Source organism: Ctenopharyngodon idella, chromosome 16 (genome assembly GCF_019924925.1).
Source record: "Ctenopharyngodon idella isolate HZGC_01 chromosome 16, HZGC01, whole genome shotgun sequence".
Classification (NCBI taxonomy): domain Eukaryota; kingdom Metazoa; phylum Chordata; class Actinopteri; order Cypriniformes; family Xenocyprididae; genus Ctenopharyngodon; species Ctenopharyngodon idella.
This window is the reverse complement of record NC_067235.1, coordinates 31,403,778-31,420,465: the sequence shown is the minus strand read 5'-3', so window position 1 is coordinate 31,420,465 and position 16,688 is coordinate 31,403,778. Positions and strand designations below refer to the sequence as shown.

Below are 16,688 nucleotides of genomic sequence, written 5' to 3'. Positions count from 1 at the left end.
GATACTGTATATATATTTATATTATATATAAATATTTTATATATAAATATATTTTTTGTTAAATATATACATGCATGTGTATTTATATATACATAATAAATATACACAGTACACACATATTATGTAAACACAAACTTTTATTTTGGATGCGATTAATAATTTGACAGCACTAATATACAGTATATATATATATATATAAAGATATACTGTATATAAATATATATAAATCAAGAGCAAAAAATAATGAAATACAGGGAAAACATTCACTCATTTGGTAATTAGTCGTATAAAATATTGATTTGACATTTACAAAAATTGTATTTACTACTAAAATATCACAAGCTCTGATGTAAAAAGATATTTACACAGTTTTACACATTTTTATACGGTTATATTTGATGTTCACAGTGATTGGATAGTCATCTGCTGTTCATATAATGTAAAACAGTCCTTTTCTAAGCATCCTTAATCATTACCAGACATGATTTTCATATTTTCTGTTGGAAATGTAAATGTAAAAATGTTTTAGTCCTAATGACTAGTTTTCAGAACTAACTCTATTGTACAACCAACCAAAAGCTGAAAATGTTCATATATTTCTACAGCTTACAAAATAAAAATAATTTTGCTCTGGCCTCTGTGGTCCCAAACATGTCCATTTCCCAAGAGTCTTTGAGTTTAAATGTCAGAGGACGCAGTGCTGACGGTTTGCTGACGGATCGCCGTTCCTCGCTGCTTCCTCCTACAGAGGGCGTAGAGAGCCGCCAGCGGGACGCAGCTGACCGACGACAACAGCAGCAGAGCGATGAAGGCCTGACCGTACACCGGATACTCCTTCACCACAGACTTACCCTGGGAAACAAACACTATTATGCGCTTATTTCTTTATCTGACACTCAAGAGCTCAATGCTGACGGTTCATGGATCATTCATTGGAATTGAACCTAGAATTGTTTGGTTATAAGACCATTTATTTTCATTTTACATTTTTATAATTTAAATCATTTTTAGTGAGTGTATTATTTTGATTATTGTTTTTATTTTTACATTATTTTCATTTTATACTTTTATGATTTTAATTTTTTAATTTTAAAATTATCTATTTATTTTAATTGTATGTTTTTATATTTTAAGTAATTGTTAGTAAATGTCTAATTTTTTTTTATATTTTAAAATTATTTATTTTCATTTTAGATTTTCATGAAGTGATTTATTCAGAGTTTTTCTTTTAAAATGATTTATTTTCATTTTACAGCTTATAATTCAAGTCATTTTTATTAAGTTTCTATTTTTATTTTACGTTTTCATGATTTAATTTTTTTGTATGCAGTTTATTTTGATCGTTTTATTTTAAAGTTATTTATTTTCATTTTACCTTTTAAAAAATAATTTAATTTTTAGTAAGTGTCTTTAATTGTTTTTATTTTTAAATTAATAATTTTCATTTTACATTTCATGATTTAATAACATTTTTGTGATTTATTTTTGATTGTTTTTATTTTAAAATTATTTATTTTTATTTTACATTTTTATAATTTATGTAATTTTTAGTAAGTGTCTTTATTTTCATTTTACATTTTCATGGTTACATTTTTAGTAAATGTTTCATTTTGATTGTTTTTATTTCAAAAGTATTTATTTTCGTTTTACATTTTTATAATTTAAGTCATTTTTGGTAAGTGTTTTATTTTAAAATTATTTACAGTTTATATTTTCATGATTTATTTATTTTTTTGCAAATGTTTTATTGTTTTTATTTACATGGTTGTACTTTAAAATTATTTATTTATTTATCTTCATTTTACATTTTTATAATTTAAGTAATTTTTAGTAAGTTTACATTTTCATGATTTAATTTTTTAGTATGCGGTTTATTTTCGTATTTGGTTATTTTAAAATTATTTATTTTCATTTTACCTTTTTATAATTTAAGTAATTTTTAGTGAGTGGTTATTTTGATATTTCTTTCGATTTTACATTTTTATTGTTTAATCTTTAGTAATTGTTTTATTTTGACTGCTTTTATTTTAAATTTTACATTTGCATGATTTAATTAAATATCAGTTTGTCATCAACTCATAAATCCCTGCAGGTTCCTCATGAAGCCCAGTTTGAATGTTGCCGTACCAGATCTTTGTCCCAGGCCTGGTAGGTGGGTGTGCCGCCCTGGATGTAGTTGATGATGTAGAAGATGAAGAGGCTGATGAGGAGCACCGGACTGATAACGGCCCACATCACCTTCCAGTACCAGTTCGGCCGATGCCCCAACATGTCCTCGATGTCTTTTTCAAACCTGTGAATGACAAACAACATCAGTACAAACATCGAAATCATCAGAGACATGAAAATCTTTTTAGTTTAACAAGGTTCACGGAAGAAAAAAAGAACAAAGAACAAAAAATATAAGGGCATAGGTAATATTTTATATATCCCATATATTGCATTCAGGTTTCAGTCATACTCATCAGTACAAACAATATTAAGGGTTAAATACAAGTATTTGAAAGCGCATGACTAACAATTCTTCATTATAATATTATCTTAAGCAACTAATGTAATATTTTGGTCTTTTAACTATTTGCCTGAGTATGATGAGATTTTATCACTATGTTTAATGAACAGGTCACAGCTTTACCCACATTTTGTACAACTTCGTGCCATTTCAGAATTCAATTCTTCTTTTAATTCATGAGTGTGAATTTGAGTTAAACAGGAAACTCATCTAACAAACATATGTTATCGGAACGTTCTGCTAACATTCCCATAAAGTTATAGAAACATTATTTCTGAATGTTCTCTTTTCTTGGTTATGTGAATGTTAAGGGAACATTCCATTTAGCAAAAGTTCTGAGAATGTTACTTTTGAATGTCCTCTGAACATTCCGAAACTAGTAACATTTCAAAAACATTTCCAATGTTTTAGCTAAAAATGTTCCATGAACAATGTATAAATAATGTTTTTGTGCTAACATTTTGAGAACATTATTAAAGAGGAGATAACTTTGCACAAATGTTTTATTAACATTACTGGAAGAACGTCTGTTCATAGCTTTGAGAGAACGTTAGCTTAAGTTCTGAGAACGTTTCCTGTCAAACAGTGAAATTTACTAAACTGCAAATCAATTCAACACTTCAGAATCTTCTCAGGTGTTTTTTTTTTTTTTTCCATCAAGCGTTCTCAGTTCAGTTCAGGAATTTCCAAAATAAAAATGTATATATGAAAAACACCCATAATAACAAGCATTATTATAATCCTCAAAGAGTTTTAAACCGTGCAGAGCTTATGAACACATTTACAGATGATTATGTAATGTACAATGAAAAATTATGAAACAGTAAGTGTATTATGAGTTTAAATGCTGCAGACTTTAGTCCTGAAGGAAACTGTTTTACTCATATAAATGTAAAATATTAATTTGACCTTCTGAGGTTGGAAGGATTCCTGAAGACTTTTACTGACAAGAAAAACACAAGAAAATAAATAGCTTTTTAAGAGTTTTGCACCCTATTTTGTACCTTGTTTGTGCTGTTAAAGTGAATTGAGCCCTCATCACTGGAGTCTGTACACTAAAGAGCCATTGAATTTCTCACCGTCTCAGTCCATAGATGTAACACACACTGACGACTTCAATGAACACGATGAAGAGCAAAGAAAATGTCGCCGCGTATTCGTTAAAGATGGTGAACCAATAGTTGCCCGAGCGGCTGGTGAAGCCGAAACCCAGAAGAAAACAGAGAAGACACACCAGACCTGCCAGAAACCAGAGGAAACTACAGTCAGAAAACAGACTAGACTGAATGAAACACATAAACATGATTTTGCTTAGGTATTAGAAAGAAGCAAAAATATGAAGAGCATCTGCTGATCTATCGTGTAATAAGGTTATTCTGGATTGCCCCTGCCAAACAAACAAACAATGAAGCAACATCAAGAATATTGGGATGGTTTTGCAAAACAAATAAAAATAAATAGAATGAATGAATGAATGAATGAAGGAATGAACAATTAAGCAACATCAAGAATGTTCAGATGGTTTTGTAATACAAATAAAATAAAATAAAATATAAATAAAAAACAAAAAAATAAAAACAAATGAATGAATGAATGAATGAAACAATTAAGCAACATCAACAATATTGGGATGGTTTTGTAAAACATAAAATAAATAAAATAAAATAAAAACAAATGAATGAATGAAAGAATGAATGAATGAATAAGCTACATCAAGAATATTTGGATGGTTTTGTTATACAAATAAAATAAAATAAAAATAAATAAAAACAAATGAATGAATGAATGAATGAATAAGCTACATCAAGAATATTTGGATGGTTTTGTAATACAAATATAAATATAAATAAATAAATAGATGAATAAATGAATGAAGGAAGGAAGGAAGGATGGAATGAATGAATGAATGAATTAATTAAGCTACATCAAGAATATTTGGATGGTTTTGTAATACAAATAAAAATAAATTAAAAATAAAAATGAATGAATGAATGAATGAATGAAGGAAGGAAGGAAGGAAGGAACAATTAAGCAACATCAAGAATATTCGGATGGTTTTGTAATACAAATAAAATAAAAACAAATAAATAAAAATTAAAAAACAAAAAAATTAAAATAAATGGATGAATGATTAATTGAATTAATTAATTAATGAACAATTAAGCAACATCAAGAATGTTGGGATGGTTTTGTGATACAGGCTCATAGAAAACATTTTTAATACAATATTCACTCAAATTTCAATGCAAATATTTGAAATATCAACATTTTCCATTGATAATCAGTGAAGCCGACAAGGTTTTCACCTGACAGTAATCTGAAAGTGGCCACATATCAGCCAATTAATCAGCATAGCTGATGTTAAACTAGTTCAAACTACATGACTGACCAGTCCAAGGTGTGTTTAGGGCATCTACCTGCTTAACCTGCTTGTTCCAGTGACAGAGCAGCATTAATCTTGAAATTCCAGCTGTCTAAACAGAAGACTGCCGTGTCCTTCTTACCGTTGATGGTCTCGTTGCTGAGGGTGCGTGACAGAAACTTGAGGTCTCCGAGCGGGGTGATGATGGCCGTGACGTTTCCCAGCATGCTCCCCATCCCTAACAGCAGCAGCATGATGAAGTAGAGCACAGACCAGAGCTGAGACAGAGGCATGTTCTTAATGGCCTCGCTGTACACGATGAACGCCAGACCGGTGCCCTCCACCGCCTGCACACACACATCAAAATATACTGATAGCTAAAAATAATCCCCATTTTTATTTTGATTTATATAGGACTTCGCTCATATGGCAAAAATAAATAGATTTTTTTTGGCCAAAATATAGAATCAGAATCAGAATGAGCTTTATATATATATATATATATATATATATATATATATATATATATATATATATATATATATATATATTATATATATATATTTATGCTTAATACATGCTTTATATATATATATATATATATATATATATATATATATATATATATATATATATATATACACATACAGTATATGTAGAATATATGCTAAATACATGCTGTAAACAGCATGGCTTAAGAAAATATATAATTTTAAATAGATTTCATTTAAAACTTCAAATGGCAAAAGGGCAAGAAAATAAATTTTCAATATTAAAATATATTTTGGGTAAATGCAATGTATTTTGGACTTTACCGTGTCCAGTTCAGCCTCTAGACTGCAGTCTTCGATCTTCGAAGCGATAGCCGCAAACCTCTCAGGATGAGTGTAGTTCAAATGACTGATCCAAGAGCTGATGTTCTCAACGCTGATGGTCTCCTCAGACAGATCGAAGGTGTTGAGCAGTAACAGCCTCATCCTGGATCAACAGAGGAACACAAACAGCAGAGAAAAAGTCAAAAATGGGTGTTCTGATCTGAAGAGCTTCATCAATTGAAGGATGTTTTGTGGATGTTAAAATATTTTTTTGTATCACAATTTAATGTTCCGAGTCCCTATAAGTCGTCATTTGTTGTTTGACTTCCTGTTTGAACGGCCTGTCAAGACAACTTCAATGACCATGTTTACATGCACATCAACATTTGGAATTTAGCAAATATATTAATATTAGTACTGAGTCATGTAAGTGGTGCAATCTGATTGCCTGACTGAGTTTTTGACTCCCCAAATTCAGATTCCCACCTCTGGAATATGCCTGTTTTAATGTTTTATACACTGATCAGGCACAACATTATGACCACTGACAGGTGAAGTGAATAACACTGAAGGCTGGCCCGTGTGGCCCGATCCAACAGACGAGCTACTGTAGCTCAAATTGATCAAGAAGTTAATGCTGGTTCTGATAGAAAGGTGTCAGAATACACAGTGCATCGCAGTTTGTTGCGTATGGGGCTGTATAGCTGCAGACCAGTCAGGGTGCCCATGCTGACCCCTGCCGAAAGCGCCAACAGTGGGCATGTGAGCATCAGAACTGATGCGCTTACTGATACGCTGTTTACGCCCAGTGCATCCAGGTTCTGTGTCAGAACGCCGGCTCATTATTGGCCAATACTGAGCCGGCTTTCTGACGTAGAACCTGGAAGCACTGGACATAAACAGTGTATCAGTAAGGCAGGGGAGAGAAGATATTGTTAAATAAAGTTGTTATTTTTGATTCTGCACACAAAAAGTATTCTCGTCGCTTCAAAACATTAAGGTTGAACCACTGTAGTCACGTCGACTATTTTAACGATGTTTTTACTACTTTTCTGGACCTTGAATGATGGTAATTATGTTGCTTTCTATGGGAGATAAAAAAAAAAACTCTCGGATTTCATCAAAAATATCTTAATTTGTGTTCTGAAGATGAACGAAGGTCTTACGGGTGTGGAACGACATGAGGGTGAGTAATCAATGACAGAAATTTCATTTTGGGGTGAACTAACCCTTTAAAACAAGCGAGTTTATAGGGGTATTCAGATGCCTGTTTGCATATAAACTAGGGCTGCACGATACTGGGAAAATATCCGATATGCGATAACGATATTTCTTGCGATATAAGATTTCCCTAGAGAAATGCGATTTTTATTAGCTATTTTAAAAAAAAAAAAAATTTTATATATGTAATGATCATACTAAAATAAACAGGAAATAGATATTCTTCTGATCTAATTAAATCTGATCTAATTAAAGGTGCAAAGTATAGTTATATCAACCTAAATCTTAACATCAAGAACATCCAGGTAAACAAAAACACCTGAAACTAGGGGTGGACGACTAGTTATTTTTGTTATTTTAATTTATTTATCTTTGTTATTAAAAATTAATAACTACAGACAATAGGACAAATACAATAGGACAAATTCTTACTTGAAATAGCGTTCAAGTAACAGTCGTGTGCCCAGTCTATTCACTGCTATATGCGTTGACCTAAAACTCTGACTTTTCGCAACGTTTTGTAGTAGCCTATTAAAATCATTCATATATCGCATGCCGTTGTGATATGCATATCGCGATATGTACATTTGCGATATTGCGATAATTTCGATATATCGCGCATCCCTAATATAAAAATACCCGCGCTGGCAAAATGAGTAGCAATGAGCAAATTTTCAAAAATGAGTTGTTATTTTCACATTCTCTGTTTAAAAAAAAAAAAAAAAAAATCTTAAAAATGATGTATGATTTGTTGGAATCCGACAAAAAAATTAATAAGCTACACCTGTTTGAAATCAATAGCAAAGTCAATTTTGAGAAAAATCAAAGGTTTGGCACATACCAAGTCAAAAGCAAATATCTATGAGAACAATATTCAACTTAATTTTCCATGATACCACAGTTGTTTGATTAACATTAATGAAACAAACCTATATATTAAGACCTGCACGGATCTAATGCTACACATCAGATGTTTTCCCCCAACAGTTAAACGTTCACTTAAGACATAACAGATAATGTTTGCGTGAATACTCGCCAAGACAGATATTTTGAAATACTGTAATTCTGTGTAATTCTGGATTCTCGCTTCGGATCCGTCAGTCAGCGTGAGTAAGATCGTTTTGTTTACATCAGCATGAGTTTGAAAATCACATTTCATTGGTTCAGACTCATGCCATAGAGAATTTGCCATGAGTATTCACAAAGTTGGAATGCTGCGCTTTAAAACGATACCAAACTTGTGATGAGGGGAAGCGACAGTCGTCGAGAAACGAGCAGAGAAAAACGGCTTTTTTTCATGGAAATTTAAGGTACTCCTCTCAGAAAACGTACAAATAAAGATACTTTTAGATGTTTAATTGCTGTCTGGAGCATTGTGAGCATCGCTAGACGAGGGCTTAATGAACTCATTTTTGTGAAAAACTCAAATTCGACCAAAATTGATATTATACAACGGATAGTTCCGACCCTTGTTTCTGATTGGTTGAGCCGCGTTTGAAACCGTTGTAAAATTCCCGAAAACATACAGCTGACCAGTGTTGTTTTTCATGTCCGCGGGTTGAATTTACCAAAATAACGTGATATTTAGCCCCAGAAATGCAAATTTTACCAGGGGAGACCCTCCTGAAATGCGATTTGGCTAGTTTTGAGGAGCAAATAGGCAGGTTTTGTTGTGAAAACCTGGCAACCCTGCAGCTGACCGCATTACATAAGTATCGCTGCGCCACTCAGTGTGTATGTTGCTGCGTCAGTCTTAGCAACCACTCTTAACAACGTAAACATGTTTGTTCCCAATTGATTTTGTTTATTGAAGCTTACTGCATTATGTATTGTGAGAGAGATATAGAGTGAGCAAGTGTAGGCTACCTGCATTCAGATTTAGCATTTCGCTTCAGGTCAGCCCTATGTATACAATAAAAAATAGAAAATTTGAATGTCCGCTGCGATCTTGTCCTTTTAACATTTAATAGGTTTTCCGTGCCCTGCTGACACTAACAGCGCTAGTCAAAGCATTTGTCATTTGCGTCCTGTTCCGTGTTCACAACAAGTTTCAATATAAAAGTCTTTGCGACTGAGTGACTCGCTCATAAAAACAATCTTTGCCGCCATCTAATGGCGTAATAAATGTAACTTCTGTTGCTGTTCACGGTCAGGGACTATTTTTTCTAGCGGAAGGAAGGCTTTTAATGATTTTACTTCATTGATACATATTTTTTGGAAACCTATTTTTGGAAAAACATAATTATTTTTTGCAATTGCAGTGCAGATTTCATAACATGGTCTTCTCTTTCCATTTAGTTCTGTTAATAATCGATGGATGATTCTCCATAGATGGCAGTTTAATGTCCTAAAACATTCTGTGAAAAGCCAAGAGATCGTAAAATGAACAGACTGCCAACATTCAGTTTAATGTTTGATGGAATAATGAGAGAACGATCATTCATTCTGCACATCATAAAACCCAAGAGGTTTGTGTTCGTGCATCTCTTGATGAGATCACAGATCGACTAAACCTGACATATGTTAGAACGTCGCTGGCATCTCACCTTTCCAAACAGCTTTCGTAGTTGAACGTGGCTTTAAAGCCGTAGATGGAGAAGGTCACGATGCTGGCGAACACAGACGTGCAGCTGTTGATGAGTGACACGACGACGGCCTGCCTCTCAAAGTTATTGTTGTGGTGGTTGTAACTGGCGAAAGCGATCAAAGAGCCGAAGCCCAAACCCAGAGAGAAGAAGATCTGAGTGGCAGCGTTGATCCATGTTTGAGGGTTTGCCAGCTGCTCCAGCTAAACACACGTGTGTTTAATGAACACTCAACTACAACTGAACACTCAGAAAATCATTAAAGAAGCCACCAATGAGCAGGACTCTCTTACCTTGGGCGTGAACATGTACTTCACTCCGTTCCAGGCTCCATGAAGAGTCACACCACGGATCAGATAGATGATCAGAACCACATATGGAAACGTAGCTGTAAAATACACGACCTGTGGAGGAAAGTCCACATATTTAATTTGCATACAATATAAAACTACCACTTTCAAGCCCTAGAAAGATAGTTAAAACATCATTAAAGTAATTTAAGTGGTTTAACCTCAATTTTATGAAGCAACACAAGTACTTTGTGCAAAAAACATTATTTACCACTTTATTTACAAAATATTAAACTCAGACATGCAAACAAAAGTACTTGCGTCGCTTAATAAACTTGATGTTAAATCACTTAGGTCACATGGATTACTTTAATGATGTCTTTACTACCTTTCTGGGGCTTGAAAGTGTCAGTTGCGTAGACTGTCAGTGGAGGTACAGAAAGCTCTCAGATTTCATCAAAAAGATCTTAATTTGTGTTCTGAAGATGAACGAAAATCTTATGGGTGTGGAACGACATGAGGGTAAGTAATTAATGACAGAAATTTCATTTTTGGGAGAACTAAGCCTTTAATCTTATATAAATTTATCCTTAATCTTAAAATATTTCAGAAGTTCATAATTAGTAAATTAAAACATTTAAATACATTTCAATGTTTGATTTTGAGGACATTTCTGTTAAAGGATTAGTTCAGTTCAGAATTAAAATTTCCTGATAATTTACTCACCCCCATGTCATCCAAGATGTTTGTGTCTTTCTTTTTTCAGTTGGAAAGAAATGAAGGTTTTTGAGGAAAACATTTCAGGATTTTCCTCCATATAGTGAACTTCAACAGTTACCAACGGGTTGAAGGTCCAAATGTCAGTTTCAGTGCAGCTTCAAAGAGCTCTACACGATCCCAGACGAGGAATAAGGGTCTTATCTAGCGAAACGATCGATCATTTTCTAAAAAAAAATAATATACTTTTTAACCACAAATGCTCATCTTGCACTGCTCTGTGATGTGCCACGCATTACGTAATCACGTTGGAAAGGTCACGTGTGACGTAGGCGGAAGTACCGATTCAGTGTTTACAAAGCGAACGTGCAAAGACTAAGTCAAACGGCCTTTACAAAAAAAGGTAAAGGTACCCCTACCGCGGTACTTTCGCCTACGTAACGTGACCTTTCCAACGTGATTATGTAATGCGTGGCGCATCACAGAGCAGTGCAAGACCAGCATTTGTGGTTATAAAGTATATAATTTTTTATTTTTTTTAGAAAATGACCGATGGTTTCTCTAGATAATACCTTATTCCTCATCTGGGATCATGTAGAGCTCTTTGAAGCTGCACTGAAACTGACATTTGGACCTTCAACCCGTTGGTAACTGTTGAAGTCCACTATATGGAGAAAAATCCTGGAATGTTTTCCTCAAAAAACCTTAATTTCTTTTTGACTGAAGAAAGAAAGATGGATGGATGACATGGGGATGGGAGTGAGTAAATTATGAGGAAATTTGAATTCTGAAGTGAAATAATCCTTTAACTTTTGTACAACAGACAGGTTTGGTCCTGTGTTGGTCACCAGTATCAGATGGTTAGTCTCACCATTCCGGTTGATTTGACCCCTCGGACGATGAACAGGTAGACTATGATCCAGGCCAGCAGGAGACACAACGCCTGGCCCATGTGAATGCCTCCGTTCTCATCGATGGAGGACGAGATGTTCAGCGTCTCGCGGTAGAAGAAGTACTGTGTGGGTGAAGCCACCTCACACTCCTCCAGATACCCCGTCCGGTTACTGTTGACGGGACACTCGGCCCAGGGCAGCACTGACTGCAGACACATGATAAAACACATGAAGACATTTCGGATCTACAGATGGGGAAAATACTTCCTCAACTACACCATCATACTCATTATATGAAGTAGTTCCACCAGAGTCAAGCAATTCCTGTCAGAAATTAGTTATAAGCTACTAAGAAAAGTTTTATTCTGGGCTGATTTTTAGATTATTTAGTCATTTTTTGCATTCGCCAGTAAGTTTAGTTTGGTTTACACATCAAAAAGTGATTTTCTTCCTCAATATTTCTGTCTTGTTTTCCAGTAAAATACATGTACTGTTGATACATTTACTTTAGATGCAACATGACAAAAGTCTTGTTTTATGAGAAACTGATCAAAATTAAGTGATCGTTTGACCCCATTGACAGATTTTTTTTTTAAAAATGTAGTTTTAAACAAACATTCAGTTAATCTTATATTTTTTTTTCTTGATTTAAGCAAAAATAATCACTTAATTTTGATCAATTTCTCCAAAAGCAAATGTTATTTTTCTACATTCTGAGAAAATATTCTGAAAAATACATGTTAACTTCTTTTTATGTGCATCCTAGTCACTATTATTAAATTATACTTAACAAATACACAAACATATACATGTGTAACATATTTTGATGGATTTGATACTTCAGCTGTCCATAAAAGTGTAATCCACATTTAACCATGGTTAAATCTATTCTGCAGAATTTCCCCCAAAATCAGCACATAAAATGTGGGCTTCAACCATCAGCCTTCCTCATCTCTTAATATCAGCAATGGGATAGAAACATCTACATTTATTTTTTAGTAGACTAACCTGAAATGAATGGAAGAGATACCAGAAGCTCCAGGCGTTGATGACGTTGTAGTACAGACACAAGTATATGGAGGTCACAACACTGGCAATACCTGTACAATGCATTGCAAATCACATGAATAAAAGATGATATCATATTATTTTATGGCATTAAATGTTTCGTAAATGAAGTACGGGTCACTGACCCACTCCACCCAGATACGGGTTGATGGCAGTCCACGCTCCGATGCTGCCCAGACGCATCTTCTGGCCGATGGCCAGCTCCATGCAGAACAGAGGAATACCCTCCAGCACCAACATCAGCAGATACGGGATCAGAAACCCACCTGGAGAAATACAAACACACATTCAGAGAAACACTTGAAATGAATGGCACTTTAAAGTCAACATGAAATGGAAGATGTGATCTTTATTTCTTCCCCAGTGTAAACAGGGCCTTTGTTGTAGTAGAGTGTTGTTACCATGCCGTCATTTTACGCCGGACTGCTTCACAAACGAGGGTCAATTCAACACTGGATTTGCGCAAAAGATTAACATGACGGCACATGCTAGTCGATGAGTTGAATCAACTTCACAGCAACTATATAAATTTATCCACTAACCATTCAGAAACGTCCAGTTTCATTCTAAAAGTTGTAACTTCTTCCTGAGTCTCTCCATCAGTGTCGACTCCGGTTTGAACAATGTAAGGCTGAACACCGTTACTGACAATCCTCATTTTGTCTGCGTGAGATTCTCCAGCTTTGTTGTTGTTGAGCAACCGAAGCGCGAGCTGTTAAAGCTCCGCCCTCTTCTGGAAAGGGGGCCGGGAGCAGCAGCTCATTTGCATTTAAAGAGACACACACAAAAACTGCGTGTTTTTGCTCACACCCAAATAGGGGCAAATTTGACAAGCTATAATAAATGATCTGTGGGGTATTTTGAGCTGAAACTTCACAGACACATGCTGGGGACACCAGAAACTTATATTACATCTTGTAAAAGGGGCATAATAGGTCCCCTTTAAAAAAAATAGTGATGTGCATGGATAAATCATTTATAATAAATACTGCAATATTCCATAAAAAAACAAGTACTGCCAATTTTGATTTCATGGTGCCTTTAACCAGTTCACTATCTCTCTTTGTCAGTGTATATTTCGTCATTTTATAAGCAGAAACACTTTAGCTTTGTGTGGCTTTATGATGAGGGACTAAAACTCATCTAACTAAAACTAAAACCATAAAAAAAAAAAACATTTTAATAAGTTGGTATGAAAATAAACATTACCTGAAATGATATATATATATATATATATACACACACACACACACAGTCCAAAATTTATTCAGACACCTTGAACATTTATTCATTAATACAGTTTATTGATTTAAAAAATGGTAATAAAATACGATAAGATCTCAGAGTTAAACTGTGTCAGAAAATATTAATCTTAATTATGTCAGATAACACTTAAGCAAAACATGGTCAGGTCAAAGCGTCTGAATAATTTTTGGTTCCAAATGTTTATCAATTTTACTGGTAGTCCACTGTATGAAGAATTTATATATATATATATATATATATATATATACATATATATAAAACTTCAAACTTATTTTATTTCAGCTAAATGCCAAGGCAGCATTTCTAATTTTCATTTAGGTTAAGAAGTACTAAAATAACTAAAACTAAATAAACTAAAACTAAAATGTAATTAAAACTATATAGACATACTTAAAAAAAATCTAATTAAAATGGGTAAAAAGACAACAAAATGACTAAAACTTTAACTAAATTTAAAATGAAAACAAGTAAAAAATAAGATAAATAAAAAAATAAAATAAAAATAAAATCTAATTCAAAATATTAACAAAAACTTTAATAGTATATCACTGATACTGAAAAATATCACTGTATGGATTTCATGCATTTTTACCAAAGAATTTCCATGACTTTTCAGCGATTTGTAATTATTGGAGGACTTTTACAGATCAGTTAATAGAGATTTAAGGAGCGCATATCAGGAATTTATAGATTTAAATGATCAAAAAGTTTGTTATTATTCATGAAATCACTATTTTGAAATGATTTTCATGATATAAAATTGGAAATATAAATATGCAAATGCTAGATACATTTATGTCACGCATAATGCGATTAATAACAAAATTTTATTTACTGGATGTCATGTTACATTAGAGTACTTTCCATGTTGTTTGTATACAGTGTAAATATGAAACGGTGTTGAGCACCTCTAACTCTCTCTAATCCTCACAGGAAAACAGGATTACTCTGGATAATGAAGGAATTTTGGAATATTTGACAGCATCATGCAAATCAGCAGTGACTGACTGCGCATAACATCGCCTCCTTCACGTTTGTACTTTGATCACATTGCTAAACGGTGAACAAAAGGTTTGTGAATTGTTATTCAGGTGATGCTCCTCAAAGATGCACTGAATGCATAACCAGAGACGTTTAGCAGACGAATGAAACGGAGAAGAAATGCTAATCAGTTTTCTCCTCAGAAAAGTAAAGCGGAAATCTCAGTTGCAACAGTAAATTTGACCGCAGAACAACTGATATGTGCTGAGAATCTGGATGAGATGCTCAATGAAGTTCACGGACGATAAAACCCTAACACTGTGACTTTCTGTACAATCTCACACTGTTACTTGAGTTCAATCCAGAGACGTTTGTTCACTTTTACACTTGTCAGTCTGCACTTGAAGAGTCAGTGAACGAGAGAAATATCTAAAACGCTTACTTCACTTATCTAACACACTGCAATTTCATTCAAACAAAACTGAAAAGACCTGCATTTTCTCATATACACACACAAACATAAAAAAACAAACATTTTGATTTAAGATTTAATAACTTAACATGACACACTAAAATGAGAAAAATCAATGTAATTGCTATTAATGAATAATATATAGTAACAACCACAGTGTAAAAAGTAAATATTGGCATTTGTTACTATAATGAACTATTTAATGTGATTCAGATAACATAATATTTTGAGTTTCTGTTGATTAAACCAATAGCCTTCATTGTATTAACTCAAATTCTTAATTTCAATGAACTCAAAATTTTAAGACAACCAGGTAGAATACTTTAAGTTAAACCAACAATTATTTTTACCTGATCTAACTTGTAAAGAAACTTCATTTAGTTCATTTAGCCATTGCCACATGAAGTATTGTTTGTTCATTAAATAAAAGGCATAAGATGACTGACATGTTTTATTATAGACTGCAGTTAATATGGAACAAAATAACATTTTTATTTCATCTCCTAATGTTCAGACCTTCATAGAGAAGTTTGAAAGGATTAAACTTTTATTAAAGAGTCTGCATCATCATGGAGGATATAGATAATCAATATAGTGTAAAATACATAATCATCCATGGATATTATTTATAAATACAGCTAAATTTAATTTATGAAGAACCAACCACAAAGTAGAGTTGTTTTTAAATCTAAGATTTAAAAAGAAAAAAAAAATCTATTAATTTTTTGAGAATTTTTCTGGACATATTCTGTTTAGTTCTGTTGTTATCAAGGTCTACACTGCAAGCATGAGGAGAAAAAGTAAAACACTAATCATCTTACCTCCTCCATGCATTTGGCAGAGATACGGAAAACGCCAGACATTCCCAAGTCCCACTGCATAAGACACACATGCCAGGACAAACTGCATAGGACTGTCCCAGGACGGACGGGCTTCCTTGCTCATGATGATGATGATGATAATGTCCTTCAACAGGAGGAGATCAGTCACACTGCACTCTGGAAACAGACAAATCCCCCGTGAACGACAGAGTCTGGGAATATTTCAGTGTGTAAATGTGAAGTTGAACTTGGAGTGTAAAGTGGGAGTTTTCTAATGACGAGGGAGGGACGCAGTTTAACTGGCTGAATTTATTTACGTAATTCAGGTGAATGTTTGATCGTGGTGTTATCTCCTCAGACATTCATTATCATGTCTTTTTTTTTTCTTGCAGAGTTTGTAAAAGAGCCAAGTGCATATTGTAAAAACTGAGTTTATAACTGCGATAGCAGATAAACAGAGGTATTAAAACAAGCTTTGAGTGAGGTTTGCTAGCGGAAATAACCTGAGTATAAACAAGGCTTTAAAAGTGTTTTTAGTTCATGTCTGTCAGGCTCATCTATATTTGTAGCAGGTTCATCTATTTAAAATGTACAATCTTAGAATGAGAATGTCCCTCCCCTAATACCACCTGAAAATGACGTCCAAGTGGTTGATCATGATAGAAATATTTTTTTGACTTGTGGG

The 16,688-nt window shown here is 33.6% G+C and overlaps 1 protein-coding gene across 2 annotated transcripts; it reads right to left on the bottom strand.

The window, feature by feature from the left end:
• Nucleotides 1-119: 119 nt before the first annotated feature.
• LOC127497072 (sodium- and chloride-dependent transporter XTRP3-like) lies at nucleotides 120-16,252 on the bottom strand. Of its 2 annotated transcripts, none has more exons than XM_051865226.1 (11): nucleotides 16,004-16,252; nucleotides 12,589-12,729; nucleotides 12,404-12,495; nucleotides 11,374-11,601; nucleotides 9,789-9,899; nucleotides 9,457-9,698; nucleotides 5,690-5,852; nucleotides 5,017-5,221; nucleotides 3,592-3,751; nucleotides 2,128-2,293; nucleotides 120-852 (listed from the first exon to the last, which is right to left on the bottom strand). In XM_051865226.1, the coding sequence occupies exons 1-11, from the start codon at nucleotides 16,125-16,127 to the stop codon at nucleotides 679-681; spliced, it is 1,806 nt and encodes a 601-aa protein (XP_051721186.1). In that variant the 5' UTR covers nucleotides 16,128-16,252; the 3' UTR covers nucleotides 120-678. The 2 variants fall into 2 exon arrangements, with proteins under 2 accessions (XP_051721186.1, XP_051721187.1); XM_051865227.1 differs by lacking the exon at nucleotides 16,004-16,252 and adding an exon at nucleotides 13,006-13,280.
• Nucleotides 16,253-16,688: the final 436 nt, after the last annotated feature.

Bases quoted from the DNA above. Each gene is read 5' to 3' on its own strand.
- LOC127497072 (XM_051865226.1), bottom strand. From the start codon at position 16,127: ATGAGCAAGGAAGCCCGTCCGTCCTGGGACAGTCCTATGCAGTTTGTC. The intron at 12,730-16,003 runs GTAAGATGATTA...GTATTTCTCCAG, and splicing joins CTGCCAAATGCATGGAGGAG to GTGGGTTTCTGATCCCGTAT. The intron at 9,900-11,373 runs GTGAGACTAACC...TTTCCTCCACAG, and splicing joins GGGTCAAATCAACCGGAATG to GTCGTGTATTTTACAGCTAC.